Source organism: Oncorhynchus mykiss, chromosome 21 (genome assembly GCF_057628025.1).
Source record: "Oncorhynchus mykiss isolate SJ-2025 chromosome 21, ASM5762802v1, whole genome shotgun sequence".
Taxonomy (NCBI): Eukaryota; Metazoa; Chordata; class Actinopteri; order Salmoniformes; family Salmonidae; genus Oncorhynchus; species Oncorhynchus mykiss.
This window is the reverse complement of record NC_143042.1, coordinates 51,599,335-51,620,154: the sequence shown is the minus strand read 5'-3', so window position 1 is coordinate 51,620,154 and position 20,820 is coordinate 51,599,335. Positions and strand designations below refer to the sequence as shown.

The 20,820-nt window shown below is 44.2% G+C and overlaps 1 protein-coding gene across 1 annotated transcript in view; it reads left to right on the top strand.

The window, feature by feature from the left end:
- Nucleotides 1-20,820, top strand: part of arap2 (ArfGAP with RhoGAP domain, ankyrin repeat and PH domain 2) — a 230,983-nt gene that overhangs the window by 115,993 nt on the left and 94,170 nt on the right. The window contains exons 12-15 of the mRNA XM_036958269.2: nucleotides 413-498; nucleotides 816-998; nucleotides 7,891-8,065; nucleotides 17,345-17,470. Coding sequence (XP_036814164.2) covers nucleotides 413-498; nucleotides 816-998; nucleotides 7,891-8,065; nucleotides 17,345-17,470 — 570 coding nt within the window. The remainder of the gene's footprint in view (nucleotides 1-412; nucleotides 499-815; nucleotides 999-7,890; nucleotides 8,066-17,344; nucleotides 17,471-20,820) is intronic.

The window sequence follows — 20,820 nt, the reverse complement described above, 5'->3', positions numbered from 1 at the left end:
ATCTCTTCTTCTTCTCCTCCAGTATGTTTTATTTATCCATCCATCTTAAAATGCATAAACAACCCTAACCCTTCAGTTCACCCAAATAAACACCGACCAACAAACACAATTAATTACTCATGAATCATTAGCAATTAATGGCCTCTTCTCTCTCTCTTTCTCTGCTTTCATTTCCAATTAGCTGTGTTGAACGCTGCAAAGAAGTCTTCAACTAGAGAGTATTAGAGCAGTGAAACGCTGCCAGCCATGCCTCTATGATATCTGCTGTCTTGTCTGTTTGTCACTGAACCGTGTGTGTGTGTGTGTGTGTGTGTGTGTGTGTGTGTGTGTGTGTGTGTGTGTGTGTGTGTGTGTGTGTGTGTGTGTGTGTGTGCGTGTGCGTGTGTGCGTGTGTGTGTGCCCCCCCCCGCAGGTCAGCACCGGTTCCTGGGCCCTAGCCTCTCTAAAGTTAGGAGCCTGAAGTTAGACAGCAGTATCTGGAGCAACGAGCTGGTGGAGGTACGGAGATGTTTGATGTGTGCTCCAGATCACAAGGAATGTGTTGAGGTTCTTCCTGTGGAAGTTGTGGAGTCTGGAGAAGGCGTTTCAGAAAGAATGGGCTAGTTTACCACATACCTTTTAGTTTGGCTACGGTAATAGGATTTGGGATTATGCTTCTACACTACAGACTTTCAGTGACTACAGTAGGTTATTATTATATCACTTTTAGTTTTAAAATAAAGTTTTAATGTTAATGAAATGTTACATGATTGTTCTCTGACTTCACCGTTATAATAGTTCATTAGACCTCTGACCTCTGCCCTCTGACATCGCAGCTCTTTCTGGAGGTGGGAAATGAGAACGCCAACAGCTTCTGGGCGGCCAGCCTGCCCCTGGAGGAAGAGCTTCACATGGGGGCGTCGCCCGAGCAACGGGCCACTTTCCACCGCAGGAAGTACAGAGAGAGGAAGTACCGGAGGGTCCTGGGAAGCCTTCACGACCAGGAGCAGCTCAATCAGGTAGACACTGAACTGGTATAATCATGTGGGAACTGGCTGGACCCTGTCTGAATAGTTAGAAACTGGGTGAACCTGGGTGAAACTGGGTGAAACTGGATTCATGTTTCTAGTTTAGTAATTTTTCCCAAATGCGCAGACGCCTCTTCAGTGTTCCTATACTTGACACAAAGATGTAAACCAATCTAACTGACAAAAGAAATGGGCTTCACGTGTGCCGTCATGGTTTAGTTATAACCCCTCTCTCCATAGTAAGTCTCTATGTATAGTTAGATGGTTTAGTTATAGCCCCTCTCTCCATAGTTAGTCTCTATGTATAGTTAGATGGTTTAGTTATAACCCCTCTCTCCATAGTTAGTCTCTATGTATAGTTAGATGGTTTAGTTATAACCCCTCTCTCCATAGTTAGTCTCTATGTATAGTTAGATGGTTTAGTTATAACCCCTCTCTCCATAGTTAGTCTCTATGTGTTATAACATGGTTTAGTTATAACCCCTCTCTCCATAGTTAGTCTCTATGTATTATAACATGGTTTAGTTATAACCCCTCTCTCCATAGTTAGTCTCTATGTATTATAACATGGTTTAGTTATAACCCCTCTCTCCATAGTTAGTCTCTATTTATAGTTAGATGGTTTAGTTATTACCCCTCTCTCCATAGTTAGTCTCTATGTATAGTTAGATGGTTTAGTTATAACCCCTCTCTCCATAGTTAGTCTCTATGTATTATAACATGGTTTAGTTATAACCCCTCTCTCCATAGTTAGTCTCTATTTATAGTTAGATGGTTTAGTTATTACCCCTCTCTCCATACTTAGTCTCTATGTATAGTTAGATGGTTTAGTTATGGCCCCTATCTCCATAGTTAGTCTCTATGTATAGTTAGATGGTTTAGTTATAACCCCTCTCTCCATAGTTAGTCTCTATGTATTATAACATGGTTTAGTTATAACCCCTCTCTCCATAGTTAGTCTTTATGTATAGTTAGATGGTTTGGTTATAACCCCTCTCTCCATAGTTAGGCTCTATGTATAGTTAGATGGTTTAGTTATAACCACTCTCTCCATAGTTAGTCTCTATGTATTATAACGTGGTTTAGTTATAACCCCTCTCTCCATAATTAGTCTCTATGTGTAGTTAGATGGTTTAGTTATAACCCCTCTCTCCATAGTTAGTCTCTATGTGTAGTTAGATGGTTTAGTTATAACCCCTCTCTCCATAGTTAGTCTCTATGTATTATAACATGGTTTAGTTATAACCACTCTCTCCATAGTTAGTCTCTATGTATAGTTAGATGGTTTAGTTATAACCCCTCTCTCCATAGTTAGTCTCTATGTATAGTTAGATGGTTTAGTTATAACCCCTCTCTCCATAGTTAGTCTCTATGTATAGTTAGATGGTTTAGTTATAACCCCTCTCTCCATAGTTAGTCTCTATGTATTATAACATGGTTTAGTTATAACCCCTCTCTCCATAGTTAGTCTCTATGTATAGTTAGATGGTTTAGTTATAACCCCTCTCTCCATAGTTAGTTTATAATGTGTTTGTTACGCTGTTGAACGTGAGTTATTTTGGCCCCACCATCACCAACACAAAGTGTGTTTAAGAACTCCCCAGCACTGAGCCTCTAAAAGGCTGAGTTTACACCTGCGTCAGCGTTTACACAGATCATTCCTCGCTTATTGTTTTGCGAAAAAGAGAAGGATCGAGGGAATGAGAGGTAGCAGGAGAGAACGAGAGATTCTCATTAAATGGAAAAGTGGATTAGGAACCACAACAGAAATGCTTCAGTTGGTTCTCGGGTCGGCTTTACTCTGTGTGTGTGTGTGTGTGTGTGTGTGTGTGTGTGTGTGTGTGTGTGTGTGTGTGTGTGTGTGTGTGTGTGTGTGTGTGTGTGTTTGCGTGCAAGTGTGTTAGCCTTGGTGCTTTAAAAAACTGTGAATGTGCTTTTCAAAGAGTGGTAGAAGAGGGTGGTAGGAGAGAAAGTGTGAGGGAGAGTAGAGGAGAGCCATATTAAGAGCCACACTCTTTCTCCATCTCTCTCTCCGTCTCTCTCCGTCTTTCTCAGTCTCTCTCTTTCTCTCTCCATATGTCCCTGTCTCTGTTCATCTCTCCCTGTCTCTCTCCATCTCTATCTGTCTTTCTCCATCTCTCTCTCTCTCTCTCTCTCTCTCTCTCTCTCTCTCTCTCTCTCTCTCTCTCTCCGTCTTTCTCTGTCTCTGTTCATCTCTCTGTCTCTCTCCTTCTCTCTCCATATATCCCTGTCTCTGTTTAGCTCTCCCTGTCTCTCCTTGTCAATATATAAAGAGAAATAAACAATAAAAATTAGCAGTAAACATTACACATACAGAAGTTTCAAAACAATAAAGACATTACAAATGTCGTATTATATATACATACAGTGTTTTAACAATGTACAAATTGTTAAAGGACACAAGATAAAATAAATAAGCATAAATATGGGTTGTATTTACAATGGTGTTTGTTCTTCACTGGTTGCCCTTTTCTCGTGGCAACAGGTCAAAAATCTTGCTGCTGTGATATCACACTGTGGAATTTCACCCAGTAGATATGGGAGTTTTTCAAAATTGGATTTGTTTTCGAATTCTTTGTGGATCTGTGTAATCTGAGGGAAATATGTCTCTAATATGGTCATACATTGGGCAGGAGGTTAGGAAGTGCAGCTCAGTTTCCACCTCATTTTGTGGGCAGTGAGCACATAGCCTGTCTTCTCTTGAGAACCATGTCTGCCTACGGCGGCCTTTCTCAATAGCAAGGCTATGCTCACTGAGTCTATACATAGTCAAAGCTTTCCTTAATTTTGGGTCAGTCACAGTGTTCAGGTATTCTGTCGCTGTGTACTCTCTGTGTAGGGCCAATTAGCATTCTAGTTTGCTCTGTTTTTTTGTTAATTCTTTCCAATGTGTCAAGTAATTATCTTTTTGTTTTCTCATGATTTGGTTGGGTCTAATTTTGTTGTTGTCCTGGGGCTCTGTGGGGTCTCTCCATCTCTCTCCGTCTCTCTTTCTTTCTCCATGTCTCTCCATCTCTCTCTCTCTCTCTCTCTCTGTCTCTCTCTCTCTCTCTCTCTCTCTCTCTCTCTCTCTGTCTCTCTCTGTCTCTCTCTGTCTCTCATCCTCCCTATTTAAAAGGGCTCAACACAGCTGTGATAGGGATCCGTCTTTCAGAGAACAATCATACACTGAACATGACTTGCCATCGTGGGTTGTGTGTGTCTGTATTTTCCCTACGTCTCTATTTCTCTCTCTGTCTCTCTCTCTCTCTCTCTTTCTCTCCTCTTCTCTCCTTTTTTCATGTTCCAATGTTCTCCGTTAGTGTCTCATATTACAGTGATCTCCACAAGGTCTCTGTAGACCCCGTAACCTAGAGATGGAGCTGTCAAAGGACTCGCTTAGACCCTTACACATGCACACACACACACACACACACACACACACACACACACACACACACACACACACACACACACACACACACACACACACTGGACCATCCAGTGGTTGTAGTAATTGCACTGAAGGTAAAATACGAATGCAGCCTCCACTGGTTGTAGTAATTGCAGAAAGGGTCTAGCCATTGGTATAGGAAAGGGGAGGATACAGTGGAATGGGATGATACAGTGGTATAGGAATGGGATGATACAGTGGAATGGGATGATACAGTGGAAAGGGATGATACAGTGGAATGGGATGATACAGTGGTATGGGAATGGGATGATACAGTGGAATGGGAATGTAATGGTACAGTGGTATAGGATTGGGATGATACAATGGAATGGGATGAGACAGTGGTATGGGAATGGGATGATACAGTGGAATGGGAATGTAATGGTACAGTGGTATAGGATTGGGATGATACAATGGAATGGGATGAGACAGTGGTATGGGATGATACAGTGGTATGGGAATGGGATGATACAGTGGAATGGGATGATACAGTGGTATGGTAATGGGATAATACTGTATAATGGGATGATACAGTGGAAAGGGATGATACAGTGGTATGGGAATGGGATGATACAGTGGAATGGGATGATACAGTGCTATGGGAATGGGATGATACAGTGGTATGGGAATGGGATGATACAGTGGTATAGGAATGGGATGATACAGTGGAATGGGATGATACAGTGGTATGGGAATGGGATGATACAGTGGTATAGGAATGTGATGATACAGTGGTATGGGAATGGGATGATACAGAAGATTAAAGGCATCAGTAAACATGTCAGGAATGATGCCACGACCTCCTTGGGCCAATTGAGATATTACGTGTGACTAATACATGTCAGTACATTACTATAGTTTCTGCTTTCGACCAATCAGTGTTATTTTGTAAATTCCGGATCTCTCTGGCAAGACGCATCATTTCACCCAAGTTTTGTCAAACTCGGTCCGGTGCTGTCAGATATTGCGTGACTGTATGTCCTCCTGTATGTCCTTCTCGTAGTGCTGATGTCACGCCCTGACCATAGAGAGCCTGTTATTCTCTATTTTGGTTAGGTCGGGGTGTGACTAGGGTGGGTGATCTAGTGTGTTATTCAAATTAAATAAGACATACTACTATGACTGCTGAATACCAACTATCAATCACTTAGATCTCGGTAGAGATACCTGGCAAAACAACAGCTGCTCTCTATATCCCCGCTCTCTATATCCCCTCACGATCGTGCATCGGGTTTTCTTGCACTAAGCTATATAGAATATTGGCCTGTTGGAAACTACAACTCCCTTCTACATTTCACAGTTTAGGCTGGATCTAATGTATCTCTAGAGAAACTACAACTCCCTACGACATTTCACAGTTTAGGCTGGATCTGATTTATCTCTAGAGAAACTACAACTCCCTACGACATTTCACAGTTTAGGCTGGATCTGATTCATCTCTATAGAAACTACAACTCCCTACTACATTTCACAGTTCAGGCTGGATCTGATTCATCTCTAGAGAAACTACAACTCCCTACTACATTTCACAGTTTAGGCTGGATCTGATATATCTCTAGAGAAACTACAACTCCCTACTACATTTCACAGTTCAGGCTGGATCTAATTTATCTCTAGAGAAACTACAACTCCCTACTACATTTCACAGTTTAGGCTGGATCTGATATATCTCTAGAGAAACTACAACTCCCTACTACATTTCACAGTTTAGGCTGGATCTAATTTATCTCTAGAGAAACTACAACTCCCTACGACATTTCACAGTTTAGGCTGGATCTGATTCATCTCTATAGAAACTACAACTCCCTACTACATTTCACAGTTCAGGCTGGATCTGATTCATCTCTAGAGAAACTACAACTCCCTACTACATTTCACAGTTTAGGCTGGATCTGATATATCTCTAGAGAAACTACAACTCCCTACTACATTTCACAGTTTAGGCTGGATCTGATATATCTCTAGAGAAACTGTGCAACGTGCACATTGAGCTCACAGGAAAAAAATATATAAAAAAAGAACAAAATGGAATTCAAATAATTGAACAGCATCGGTCAATTATTGTTTGAAAAACAAAAATAACGGACATTTTGGTTAATCGCTCAGCACTACCTCACCAATTTCAATCATTGGGGGGGACAACTACTGAGCTACATGAAATCTCTCTCCTATGATGTGACTGACAGAACACTGCCCTTAGTGTTTGTGTGGTTAATGTTTTATAGCCTGTGTCTTGTTCCTGTGCTTTATAGAGTACCTGCGTGTTTAGACCCACATTATGTGTATGGATAATGTGTGCTTGTGTGAAAATGTGTGGGTGGCAGGTTGTTTGTGCGCATGCGTGTGTGCGTGTGTGTGTATGTATACATGGCGTGCTTAGCCTCACTTTCAAACCTTCCTTGTTTCTTGTGGATTGATTAAACGCGCCGGCTCTGTGCTGGGCCTCACTTTCAGTCTTTCCTTGTTTCTTGCGGATTGATTAAATGCGCCGGCTCTGTGCTGGGCCTCACTTTCAGTCTTTCCTTGTTTCTTGCGGATTGATTAAACGCGCCGGCTCTGTGCTGGGCCTCACTTTCAGTCTTTCCTTGTTTCTTGCGGATTGATTAAACGCGCCGGCTCTGTGCTGGGCCTCACTTTCAGTCTTTCCTTGTTTCTTGCGGATTGATTAAACGCGCCGGCTCTGTGCTGGGCCTCACTTTCAGTCTTTCCTTGTTTCTGGTGGATCGATAAAACACGTCGGCTCTGTGCTGGGCAGAATTACACTCTCACCATTCCACACCTCTGCCTCTCCTCTTTGGTTTAGGGGGAAACACTATTATGTTTATGAACAAGAGAGAGAGAGAGAGAGAGAGAGGGGGAGAGTGAGGGCAAGAGAGAGAGGGAGAGAGAGAGAGAGAGAGAGGGGGAGAGTGAGGGCGAGAGAGAGGGGGGAGAGAGAGAGAGAGGGGAGAGAGAGAGAGAGGGGGAGAGTGAGGGCGAGAGAGAGAGAGAGAGAGGGGGAGAGTGAGGGCGAGAGAGAGGGGGAGAGAGAGAGATCCCATTTTAATTGGCTGGATAGCATTTTTCCCCTTGTCCCAAAAGTGGTTCTCTCAACAGCCTTTAAAATGTATTCATGGGATTTCACAGCCCATTTCAAATAGCAAATGCTTTTCTATCCAAGTGTGACACTCATATACTCAATAAAGGTTCATTTATCGCCAAATCTCTTCTCCTGTGTTGGGGGATTGTATTTGTGAATATTGTTGCTTGGCTATTTAGGTGAAACATCTGTCGGTGTGCCCTTTAGCAAGGCACTTAACCCTAATTGCTCCTGTAAATCGCTCTGGATAAGAGCGTGTGCTAATTTACTCTCTCTCTCTCTCTCTCTCTCTCTCTCTCTCTCTCCCCCTCTCTCTCTCTCTGTCTCTCTCTCTCTCTCTCTCTCTCTAGGCACTGTGTGCTGCTGTGGTTCTACCTGATGTGTTAGAGACCATGTCATTGGTGTTCAGTGGAGCTGATGTGATGTGTGCTACAGGAGATCCAACCTACTCGACGCCCTACCTTCTGGCCCAGAGGGCAGGGCAGAGGCTACAAATGGAGTTCCTACACCACAACAAGCTCTCAGGTAGATAGCTGTGTCTGTGTGTGTTACCATACCATCGTGTGTTGCTAATCCCTATGTGTGTGTGGGCATGTGCAGCACGTCTGTCAGCCTCTGAGTGTGTATTCAGAAAAAGGGGCGTCTTAAGTCATCATACAAAGCACATTGTCATCCGCCAGCATTTCAGCCACACATTGGACAGCCTTTGTACTGCCACAAACCTTTTCAACAGTGGAAATAACAGCTCATTGATACGCTATTCAGGCATGCCAGTCCTGTCTCTCACATATAAATCTGTGAAAAGGCCGTTGAAAGTAGTGGCTAGATTTTGGGTGTTTTATGAGAGCACAGACAAGCCCAGTCCAGCACCTTCCTTCCTTCCTTCCTTCCTTCCTTCCTTCCTTCCTTCCTTCCTTCCTTCCTTCCTTCCTTCCTTCCTTCCTTCCTTCCTTCCTTCCTTCCTTCCTTCCTTCCTTCCTTCCTTCCTTCCTTCCTTCCTCCCTCCCTCCCTCCCTCCCTCCCTCCCTCCCCCCCTCCCTCCCTCCCTCCCTCCCTCCCTCCCTCCCTCCCTCCCTCCACACACAATCAGGCTGTTGTATTTTTTACTTTACAATCCAATCATGTTTGAAACTCTCACTCATGCCAGCCTTCCCAGTCATAAAAGCTCAGTGAGAGACGTTATATTTCTCCCCTCATTCTCATGAGTAGAGAGCGAAGGCAGGAGCGAACAAAGGGAGGCGGCTTTATGAAAGGAGATAGAGAAGAATAAAACACCTCTGTGTCGTCTGCTCTCTCCTCCGTTTCCTCCCCAGAACTGCCTACATCGACCAATATAAGGGCAATTCCCTTATCTTTCTGTAGTAGGATGCATGTCACAGATGTGTTGCGCTGTTTTGATTCCCTCGTGACGCACATGTTGTGCTCGGATGGTTCCTTGCGGGGCGCAGTGATAAGAGTGAATTAAGTCGAGGAGCGAGAGATCCGCTCTGTCGAAAGGAAGGACATACTTTCCCAGGGACCTTGATTTGCATAATGTATGCACTGCGTCTATGCACACTCTCCTGCTCCGAGGCTGTTAAGGCCTACTAACTGCCTTTTTGGGTCACCTGGTCGCCATGGTGATGCCCATTACTTGGAGGTGTGCACACGCCCTCGCGCACAGGCGAAAACAGACAGACACACATACATACACACAGAAACATACAATTTCTTCACTGTCATCAAAGGTGTGTGTGACGAAGATAAGTGTGTGTACGTGTGTGTGCGTGCGCACATACCAACTAAGTTGTCCAATCAGATATTGTCATTGTAACTGTGACACACTGTGTGTTGTGCAGAGTAAATTTAATCACGGAGTATCTCCTCTTCTCATCCCTTCTGGGGGGCTCATTTAGAGCTTCCTCTCCGACTCCGACGTTCCCCCAACGTAACGCCGACGTTATGAAAACCCCCCTGCGTTCCTCTGTGCTGAGCCCTGGCCTCGTTAGGCTCAGCACTGGCCTCGTTAGGCTCAGCACTGGCCTCGTTAGGCTCAGCACTGGCCTCGTTAGGCTCAGCACTGGCCCCTTGAGTCGGTTGATAGGGCCAATGTTGACTCTCTGAAGCCATGTCTCTTCCTGGTTTTTGGAATAGTGTAGGGCCGGATCGATAATGTCAACCATCCTTTATTGTCTAGTAAACCAACAATGACTGTTGTCTCAAAACTGGGAGATCATTTTTAGAGGTTCCTCCTTTGGAGGTAAATAGAGAGTTTGGCATAAGGTGACTGTGTGGGAAGCAGGGGGAGAATTCAGAGGTATGTACCTGTATATAACCTGTATATAGCCTCTCTATTGTCATTTTACTGCTGCTCTTTCATTCTTTGTTACTTTTATTTCTTATTCTTTTTTTTTATTTATTTTTTTATTTTTTCTTAACTGCATTGTTGGTCTTGGGCTTGTAAGTTTCACTGTAAGGTTATATTCGCCGCGTGGGACAAATACCATTTGATTTGATTTGAATTCTCTAAGAAATGTGAAGGTCAGCTATTGGCTTTATTATCAAGAATGGTTTTATAAGATTCCAGGTTTAAATTGTAGTTATTTATCAGTCGGTATCTATTATAGATAGTTACATCTGTGAAAAAGTATTTGTGTGTGGTTTGTGGTATATGGCCAATATACCATGGCTAAGTGCTGTGTCCAGGCACTTTGCCCCTTTTTCTAATTTTCTCTATTTTTGCTTATTTTTGATACTGAATGTTATCATATCTTCAACCAAGCCTAAAAAAAATGGATGCTCATTTTATTTATTGAATTAACAACAAAAGTTAAGCAGCATCCAATTCAAACCATCACACTACCACCACCATGCTACAGGACCAGCACAATGCTGCTACTGTACCACCACCATTATATTGTACCACCACCATGCTACAGGACCAGCACAATGCTACTGTACCACCACCATTATATTGTACCACCACCATGCTACTGTACCACCACCACCATGCTACTGTACCACCATGCTACTGTACCACCATGCTACTATACCACCACCACCATGCTACTATACCACCACCACCATGCTACTATACCACCACCATGCTACTGTACCACCACCACCATGCTACTGTACCACCATGCTACTGTACCACCATGCTACTATACCACCACCACCATGCTACTATACCACCACCACCATGCTACTATACCACCACCATGCTACTGTACCACCACCACCATGCTACTATACCACCACCATGCTACTATACCACCACCATGCTACTATACCACCACCACCATGCTACTATACCACCACCATGCTACTATACCACCACCACCATGCTACTATACCACCACCACCATGCTACTGTACCACCACCATGCTACTATACCACCACCACCATGCTACTATACCACCACCACCATGCTACTGTACAGCCACCACCATGCTACTATACCACCACCATGCTACTATACCACCACCATGCTACTATACCACCACCACCATGCTGCTGTACCACCACCATGCTACTATACCACCACCATGCTACTATACCACCACCATGCTACTATACCACCACCACCATGCTACTGTACAGCCACCATGCTACTATACCACCACCATGCTACTATACCACCACCATGCTACTATACCACCACCATGCTACTATACCACCACCATGCTACTGTACAGCCACCACCATGCTATTATACCACCACCATGCTACTATACCACCACCATGCTACTATACCACCACCATGCTACTATACCACCACCACCATGCTACTGTACAGCCACCACCATGCTACTATACCACCACCGCCATGCTACTGTACCACCATGCTACTGTACCACCATGCTACTGTACCACCATGCTACTGTACCACCACCACCAACATGCTACTGTACCACCACCACCATGCTACTGTACCACCACCACCATGCTACTGTACCACCACCACCATGCTACTGTACCACCACCACCATTATACTGTACCACCACCACCATGCTACTGTACCACCACCACCATTATACTGTACCACCACCACCATTATACTGTACCACCATGCTACTGTACCACCACCACCATGCTACTGTACCACCACCACCATTATACTGTACCACCACCACCATGCTACTGTACCACCACCACCATTATACTGTACCACCACCACCATGCTACTGTACCACCACCACCACCATGCTACTGTACCACCACCACCATGCTACTGTACCACCACCACCATTATACTGTACCACCACCACCATGCTACTGTACCACCACCACCACCATGCTACTGTACCACCACCACCATGCTACTGTACCACCACCACCATGCTACTGTACCACCACCACCACCATGCTACTGTACCACCACCACCACCATGCTACTATACCACCACCACCACCATGCTACTATACCATCACCACCACCATGCTACTATACCACCACCATCATGCTACTATACCACCACCACCATGCTACTATACCACCACCACCATGCTACTATACCACCACCACCATTATATTGTACCACCACCATGCTACTGTACAACCACCACCATGCTACTGTACCACCATGCTACTGTACCACCATGCTACTATACCACCACCACCATGCTAATATACCACCACCACCATGCTACTATACCACCACCACCACCATGCTACTGTACAGCCACCACCATGCTACTATACCACCACCACCATGCTACTGTACCACCACCATGCTACTATACCACCACCACCATGCTACTATACCACCACCACCATGCTACTGTACAGCCACCACCATGCTACTGTACAGCCACCACCATGCTACTGTACCACCACCACCATGCTACTATACCACCACCACCATGCTACTATACCACCACCATGCTACTATACCACCACCACCATGCTACTGTACAGCCACCACCATGCTACTGTACCACCATGCTACTGTACCACCACCACCACCATGCTACTGTACCACCATGCTACTGTACCACCATGCTACTGTACCACCACCACCACCATGCTACTGTACCACCACCATGCTACTATATCACCACCACCATGCTACTATACCACCACCACCATGCTACTGTACCACCACCACCATTATACTGTGCCACCACCATGCTACTATACCACCACCATGCTACTGTACCACCACCACCACCATGCTACTATACCACCACCACCATTATACTGTGCCACCACCTTGCTACTATACCACCACCACCATGCTACTGTACCACCACTACCATGCTACTATACCACCACCACCATGCTACAGGACCACCACCATCATGCTACTGTACCACCATGCTACTGTACCACCACCATGCTACTGTACCACCACCACCATGCTACTATACCACCATGCTACTGTACCACCACTACCATGCTACTGTACCACCACTACCATGCTACTATACCACCACCACCATGCTACAGGACCACCACCATCATGCTACTGTACCACCATGCTACTGTACCACCACCATGCTACTATACCACCACCACCATGCTACTGTACCACCACCATGCTACTGTACCACCAACACCATGCTACTGTAACACCACCACCATGGTGGAATGGTTTTCCCCAGACCTAATGGGACCCATCTGGTCAGATGACTCCAGTTTTCCAAAAAGCACCTGGATGATCATCAAGACTCTCTGAAGACTGTTCTATGGATGACACATCCGTCCCTGGCGCCTCATATCTCCAGCCACTTTAAACATTCCGCCTTCTTTCTCTGGGTAATACAAAATACAAACTATTTTCATCTCTCCGCTCCAGTACGGTGTTATTAGTGACAGATGCTGGGTGGTTTATTGTTGTTTTTCGACACACTTTCACACACACACACAAACACAGGCAAGCGCGCACGCACGCACACACACTACCGTCTGCAGCCTAGCTAACCCCCTCAGCTCATTAGGGGTCATGATGGGGACACCGGGAGCTGTTCCCAGGAAGAGCTAGCTAACTATGTAATTGTGTGTGTGTCTGTGTCTGTGTTCTAGTGTGGGTGTGTGTGTGTGTCCTAGTGTGGGTGTGTGTGTGTCCTAGTGTGGGTGGGTGTGTGTCCTAGTGTGGGTGTGTGTGTGTGTGTGTGTGTGGGTGTCTGTGTCCTAGTGTGGGTGTGTGTGTCTGTGTCCTAGTGTGTGTGTGTCTGTGTCCTAGTGTGGGTGTGTGTGTGTGCTAGTGTGGGTGTGTGTGTGTCCTAATGTGGGTGTGTGTGTGTGTCCTAGTGTGTGTCCTAGTGCGTGTGTGTGTGTGTGTGTGTGTGTGTGTCCTAGTGCGTGTGTGTGTTTGTGTCCTAGTGTGTATGTGTGTGTATCCTAGCATGTGTGTGTATCCTAGTGTGTTTGTGTGTGTGTGTGTGTGTGTGTATCCTAGTGTGTATGTGTCCTAGTGTGTGTGTATCCTGGTGTGTATGTGTGTGTATCCTTGTGTGTGTGTGTGCGCACGGATGTTGTCACAGTGTCCTGTTCCGAAGGCCAGGGTCACAGACAGACTGTTGTGGTTTTGGATCGTTACAGGACCGTTACCGTGCCGACCGTCCCAGCTCCAATAGCTAATTGGAAACTCTGTCATGTCACCTCCCTCACTGGGGAGTTAGCCAATCAGCACAGCCGAGAAATAGGCTCTGACTACCAACAAAAAAAAACCACAAACAGGACAGAGCTACAGAGCCAGCATTTTACATTGTTATATAAAGGGCCCAAAGGGACAGACACTGTAACACAGGGTCTCTCGCTAAGCAGCAACACCTATTGAAACTGATGCTTTCAGATTCTGTAAACACAGAATATGTTACAGTAGCTAACGACTTGACTTGTTTTGTAGTCCTGTTGTTTACCTGCCAAAGGTCGATGGGTATTGGTCCCCTCTGAGTCGACTTTGAACATAATTGGAAGCTCCAATTCTAAAATGCCTGTGTGAGATTCACATCAGTGAGTAGCCAATGGAGAATCAGGATCTTAACAAGATCACAAATAATCACAATTTCGGGAATCTCCACATCGGCTTTGACTCGCATAGCAGTTGCAGGGTCCTTTCATTTTAGAGAGATGTGAAGCTGGAAAGGGCATGAGAGGGGGATGGAGGGAGGAGGGGAGGTTAGGTCCATCAATTAAAAGGATTTCAATTGAAGTAATTTTACCTTGTTTGATGAGCGTGCTCGGGTAGGTGATAAAATCTCTTGAGGTATAACTAGGGCTCCTGCAAAAAAAAATTACCCAAGCATTGGAGCTAATTGAATTTGAAAACGATAAGGTTGAACGTGGGGAGCTCTTAAAAGAAGCAAGAGGGAGTGAGAGACAGAGAGAGTAAAAGAGAGTGAGAAAATGAAAGGAGAGAGAAGGAAACGAGAGAGAATACGTTTATTTTTTATTTTTTATGTGTGTCGTGCTGGAGGAAGAGGCAGCACTGAGAATTTCTTTCATTTATCAAGAGACTCCAGAGTTTTTCACTCTGCCTCAAAACTTTCGAAACACCTTGTGCGAATAACCTTGGGATTAAACGCCTGAGCAACAGCAATAAATAGATGAATGAGTGCGTCAATAAATAAATAAATAAATAAAACAGTAGATATTTGAGTAAAGAGGCACAGCTGGGATTAGTGTTATCAATAAGCTCCTGAGGAGGGACTCAAAAACATCCCAAGGTGCTTTACAGGAACAGCAAGCCGCCAAAAAAACATACAAAAATAAGCAGAAGCATTGAAATAAAGTTACATTTAATCCAATGAATCAACGATAGGCAAATTATTTGATCATCTTTACCAGTAGTCTTTCTTTCATTCTCTAAACCCCCTTACTGCACTACTGCTGGTTTAGTGGGATGGAACAGTTACTGCTGGTTTAGTGGGATGGAACAGTTACTGCTGGTTTAGTGGGATGGAACAGTGGGATGGAACAGTTACTGCTGGTTTAGAGGGATGGACCAGTTACTGCTGGTTTAGTGGGATGGAACAGTTACTGCTGGTTTAGTGGGATGGAACAGTTACTGCTGGTTTAGTGGGATGGAACAGTTACTGCTGGTTTATTGGGATGGAACAGTTACTTAGTCTCTCTCTCTCTCATATCCCTGATGATTGTCTGTGTGAAGGCCAACATACACAGACTGTCTCTCTGTACGTCTATGTTGAAGTTCTGTTCTGTTGCACGTACAGTGGGGAGAACAAGTATTTGATACATTGCCGATTTTGCAGGTTTTCCTACTTACAAAGCATGTAGAGGTCTGTAATTTTTTATCATAGATACACTTCAACTGTGAGAGACGGAATCTAAAACAAAAATCCAGAAAATCACGTTGTATGATTTTTAAGTAATTCATTTGCATTTTATTGCATGACTTAAGTATTTGATCACCTACCAACCAGTAAGAATTCCGGCTCTCACAGACCTGTTAGTTTTTCTTTAAGAAGCCCTCCTGTTCTCCACTCATTACCTGTATTAACTGCACCTGTTTGTACTTGTTACCCGTATAAAATACACCTGTCCACACACTCAATCAAACACACTCCAACCTCTCCACAATGGCCAAGACCAGAGAGCTGTGTAAGGACATCAGGGATAAAATTGTAGACCTGCACAAGGCTGGGATGGGCTACAGGACGATAGGCAAGCAGCTTGGTGAGAAGGCAACAACTGTTGGCGCAATTATTAGAAAATGGAAGAAGGTCAAGATGACGGTCAATCATCCTCGGTCTGGGGCTCCATGTAAGATCTCACCTCGTGGGGCATCAATGATCATGAGGAAGGTAAGGGATCAGCCCCGAACTACACGGCAGGACCTGGTCAATGACCTGAAGAGAGCTGGGACCACAGTCTCAAAGAAAACCATTAGTAACACACTACGCCGTCATGGATTAAAATCCTACAGCGCACGCAAGGTCCTCCTGCTCAAGCCAGCGCATGTCCAGGCCCGTCTGAAGTTTGCCAATGACCATCTGGATGATCCAGAGGAGGAATGGGAGAAGGTAATGTGGTCTGATGAGACAAAAATATAGTTTTTTGGTCTAAACTCCACTCGCCGTGTTTGGAGGAAGAAGAAGGATGAGTACAACCCCAAGAACACCATCCCAACCGTGAAGCATGGAGGTGGAAACATCATTCTTAGGGGATGCTTTTCTGCAAAGGGGACAGGATGACTGCACCATATTAAGGGGAGGATGGATGGGGCCATGTATCGCGAGTTCTTGGCCAACAAATTCCTTCCCTTAGTAAGAGCATTGAAGATAGGTCGTGGATGGGTCTTCCAGCATGACAACGACTCGAAACACACAGCCAGGGCAACTAAGGAGTGGCTCCGTAAGAAGCATCTCAAGGTCCTGGAGTGGCCTAGCCAGTCTCCAGACCTGAACCCAATAGAAAATCTTTGGAGGGAGCTGAAAGTTCGTATTGCCCAGCGACAGCCCCGAAACCTGAAGGATCTGGAGAAGGTCTGTATGGAGGAGTGGGCCAAAATCCCTGCTGCAGTGTGTGCAAACCTGGTCAAGAACTACAGGAAACGTATGATCTCTGTAATTGCAAACAAATGTTTCTGTACCAAATATTAAGTTCTGCTTTTCTGATGTATCAAATACTTATGTCACGCAATAAAATGCAAATAAATTACTTAAAAATCATACAATGTGATTTTCTGGATTTTTGTTTTAGATTCCGTCTCTCACAGTTGAAGTGTACCTATGATACAAAATTACAGACCTCTACATGCTTTGTAAGTAGGAAAACCTGAAAAATCGGCAGTGTGTCAAATACTTGTTCTCCCCACTGTATAGGCTCACTGTCTCTCTCTGTGTCTCTGTGTAGATTTCCCCAAGCTGGAGTCATCCTCAGAGACCAGTTCTCCGTCTGATGCTCCATCCTTCATGGACGGCTTCCTCTACTGCTCCGCCGGTCCGGCCAAGGCCACCCTGGACAGGAGAGGCAGAGACGGTGAGTGGACCTACGCGACACTGACCTCCAGTCAGCTAGTCAATCAATCAGTCAGTAACTCCAGCTGGCAGTTAATCAAATGTGTAGTCAGTGAAACCATCTTAATCCATCATATGATGTCAAGTCGGTCAGTCAATCAGTTTGTCAAACTGAGAATCAATATGATCTATGAATCAAATTGTCTATCGGTTCAATCATTATCCAGTCCATGGAATGTAATCTTTGTTGGGTCCTTAAATAATCAGTTGGAGAGAGAGAGGTCCTAGAAGGTTGTACCCATCTTTCTCCCCAAAGCCTTTTAATAACAATGTCATTGTTGTGACAAGGCAGCATGGTTGAGAAACCTTCAGGTATCAAAACCCTGCATATATGCCCTTCAACAGACACTTCTTATCCAAAGCTACTTAGTCATGTGTGCACACTTTCATTAGCGTACGGGCTGTCCTGGGAATTGAAATCACTTTCCTGGCATTACAAGTGCCATGCTCTACCAACACAGCTACTGAGGAACAAACACAATACAACGTCTATCCAGTAGATGGCGCCATATATAACTGTCTACAAAACGACCTAAAACTCCCAGCCGATCCCTCTGTTCCCCTGCTTCTCATCCGAGGTCGTTTAAAACTTTTAATCAGGCTTTTTTCGAAACTCTGCTGTACCTCCTGAGCCTGTTAGCCGTCATCCCCATCCTTCCCCATGCCTCCTATCCAACATCTGGAGCTGTGGCCCCTGGGTAATCAAGAAGACGGAGCCAGGTTTGGATGTCCCTCCTGGGATGGAAAATAAGGGGAAGAGGGGGTGGGGGGGTGGGGGGGGCATGGCGCTCTATCTGCTGCTGGTTGGATCATCTTCCTCCCGAGAGGGGGGGGGGGGGGTGTAGACAGTGCTTTGGAAAGTATTCAGACCCCTTGACTTTTTCCACATTTTGTTACGTTACAGCCTGAATTCTAAAGTGTATTTCATATACACACAATACTCCATAATGACAAAGCAAAAACTGCTTTTTAGATATTTTTGCAAATGTATTAAAAACGGAAATATTACATTTACATAGGTAGTCAGACCATTTTACTCAGTACTTACTTTGTTGAAGCACCTTTGGCAGCGATTACAGCCTCGAGTCTTCTTCGGTATAACGGTACAAGCTTGGCACACCTACAATACCGTTCAAATGTTTGGGGTCACTTAAAAATGACCTTGTTCCATTAAAATAACATAAAATGGATCATAAATACAGTGTAGTTTGTTAATGTTGTAAATGATAGCTGGTAGCTGGAAACGGCTGATTTTGTATGGAATATCTACATAGGAGTACAGAGGCCCATTATCAGCAACTATCACTCCTATGTTCCAATGGCACATTGTGTTAGCTAATCCAAGTTTATCATTTTAAAAGGCTAATTGATCATTAGAAAGACCTTTTGCAATTATGTTAGCACAGCTGAAAACTGTTGTCCTGATTTAAAGAAGCAATAAAACTGGCCTTATTTAGACTAGTTGAGGATCTGGAGAATCAGCATTTGTGGGTTCGATTACAGGCTCAGAAACAAATACATTTCTTCTCAAACTCGTCAGTCTATTCTTGTTCTGAGAAATGAAGGCTATTCCATACGAGAAATTGCCGAGAAACTGAAGATCTCTTACAACGCTGTGTACTTCTGCCTTCACAGGAGTAATGGGCCTCTGCACGCCTATGCAGATATTCCATAAAAAAATCTGCCGTTTCCAGCTACAATAGTCCTTTACAACATTAACAATGTCTACACTGTATTTCTGATCAATTTGATGTTATTTGAATGGACAAAAAATGTGATTTTCTTTCAACAACAAGGACCCCAAACTTTGGAACGATAGTGTATATTTGGGGAGTTTCTCCCATTTCTTCTCTGCAGATCCTCTGAAGCTCTTTCAGGTTGGATGTGGAGCGTCACTGCTCAGCTATTTGCAGGTATCTCCAGAGATGTTTGAGCTCAATTTCAAGTCTCATAGCAAAGGGTCTGTTGCAATAGATCGCTTTGTCATTGTAGTGTATTGTGGGTAGATTGATGACCAAAACAATAAATTATATCCATTTTAGAATAATGCTGTAAAGGAACAAAATGCGGAAAAAGGGAAAGGGTTCTGAAAGGGTTCCGAAAGAGTTCCGAAAGGGTTCTGAAAGAGTTCTGAAAGAGTTCTGAAAGGGTTCCGAAAGGGTTCCGAAAGGGTTCTGAAAGAGTTCTGAAAGAGTTCTGAAAGGTTTCCGAAAGGGTTCCCGAAAGGGTTCTGAAGGGGTTCTGAAAGGGTTCTGAAAGGGTTCTGAAGGGGTTCTGAAAGGGTTCTGAAAGGGTTCTGAAAGAGTTCTGAAAGGGTTCTGAAGGGGTTCTGAATACTTTCCGAAGGCACTGTATCCCCCTCTTTCTCTCTCTCCCTCCCCCTCCTCCACCAGCCTCTCCTATATCAATAGAGAGAGGAGAGTGAACAGTTGTATGTAGATTTGCACCGGTGGAAGGTCTTTGATTTGATGAACGTCATATAGATTCACCGTTGGGGAGAATTGTAAGAGCGAGTGGTCAAGGAAGCTTCCACATTTCTATCGCCCTCTGAGTGAGATTCACACAACATCGTACTAATGGTGGTAAAACAGTGAGCTTCATACTCTGTTCTGCTTTATGCTGATGGGTTTCAGTGGGGTTGGAAGCTGTATTAGCTAACAGCTTTGTGTAGAGAGCCACCTTATTAGAAATTCACTTTTGGACTTTTGTTACAATATAAACTTTGTAGGTAGCCTTATACAGCTCTCTGTTTCTTTGTGCAGAAGAATACAGGGGCTGTGGCGATCATTACATTTTTTTGGGACGGTGATTGTCACATAAATAACTGTCAAACTCAAAGTAATTGACTGTTAATTAACATAAACACATTTAGCATCTCCTAGCTTCCATGCATAGCCTTTCTCGCCACTGATGCAGACCTTTGGAACATCTACATTTTTAAAAAGTATGTGTGTTTCATGTCCATGTAATATAACCATCACAATGAATCCATTATTTATTTTAGACAGGTCTAAAGAAACATGATATGAAGAACATGTAGTCTATTTCAGAAGAACAGAATGGCATCCTCTGAGTTGTCCTTATGTTATGTCCTGATCTGGCTATGCCATATGGCTGTGGGCTTAACTATATTATTTAGCAGACGAGATTTGCTTAGAATTCCTTGGCATTATTTTATATTGTTTTATAGTTTGAAGAATACAATTGAACATAGCTGAATAAAATAGAAAGGATTTTTTTCTCCAAATGATTTGAGGGAGTGCACGCACACACGCGGTTATTCTGTGAGTGCTTAATAAATAATCGGTATTC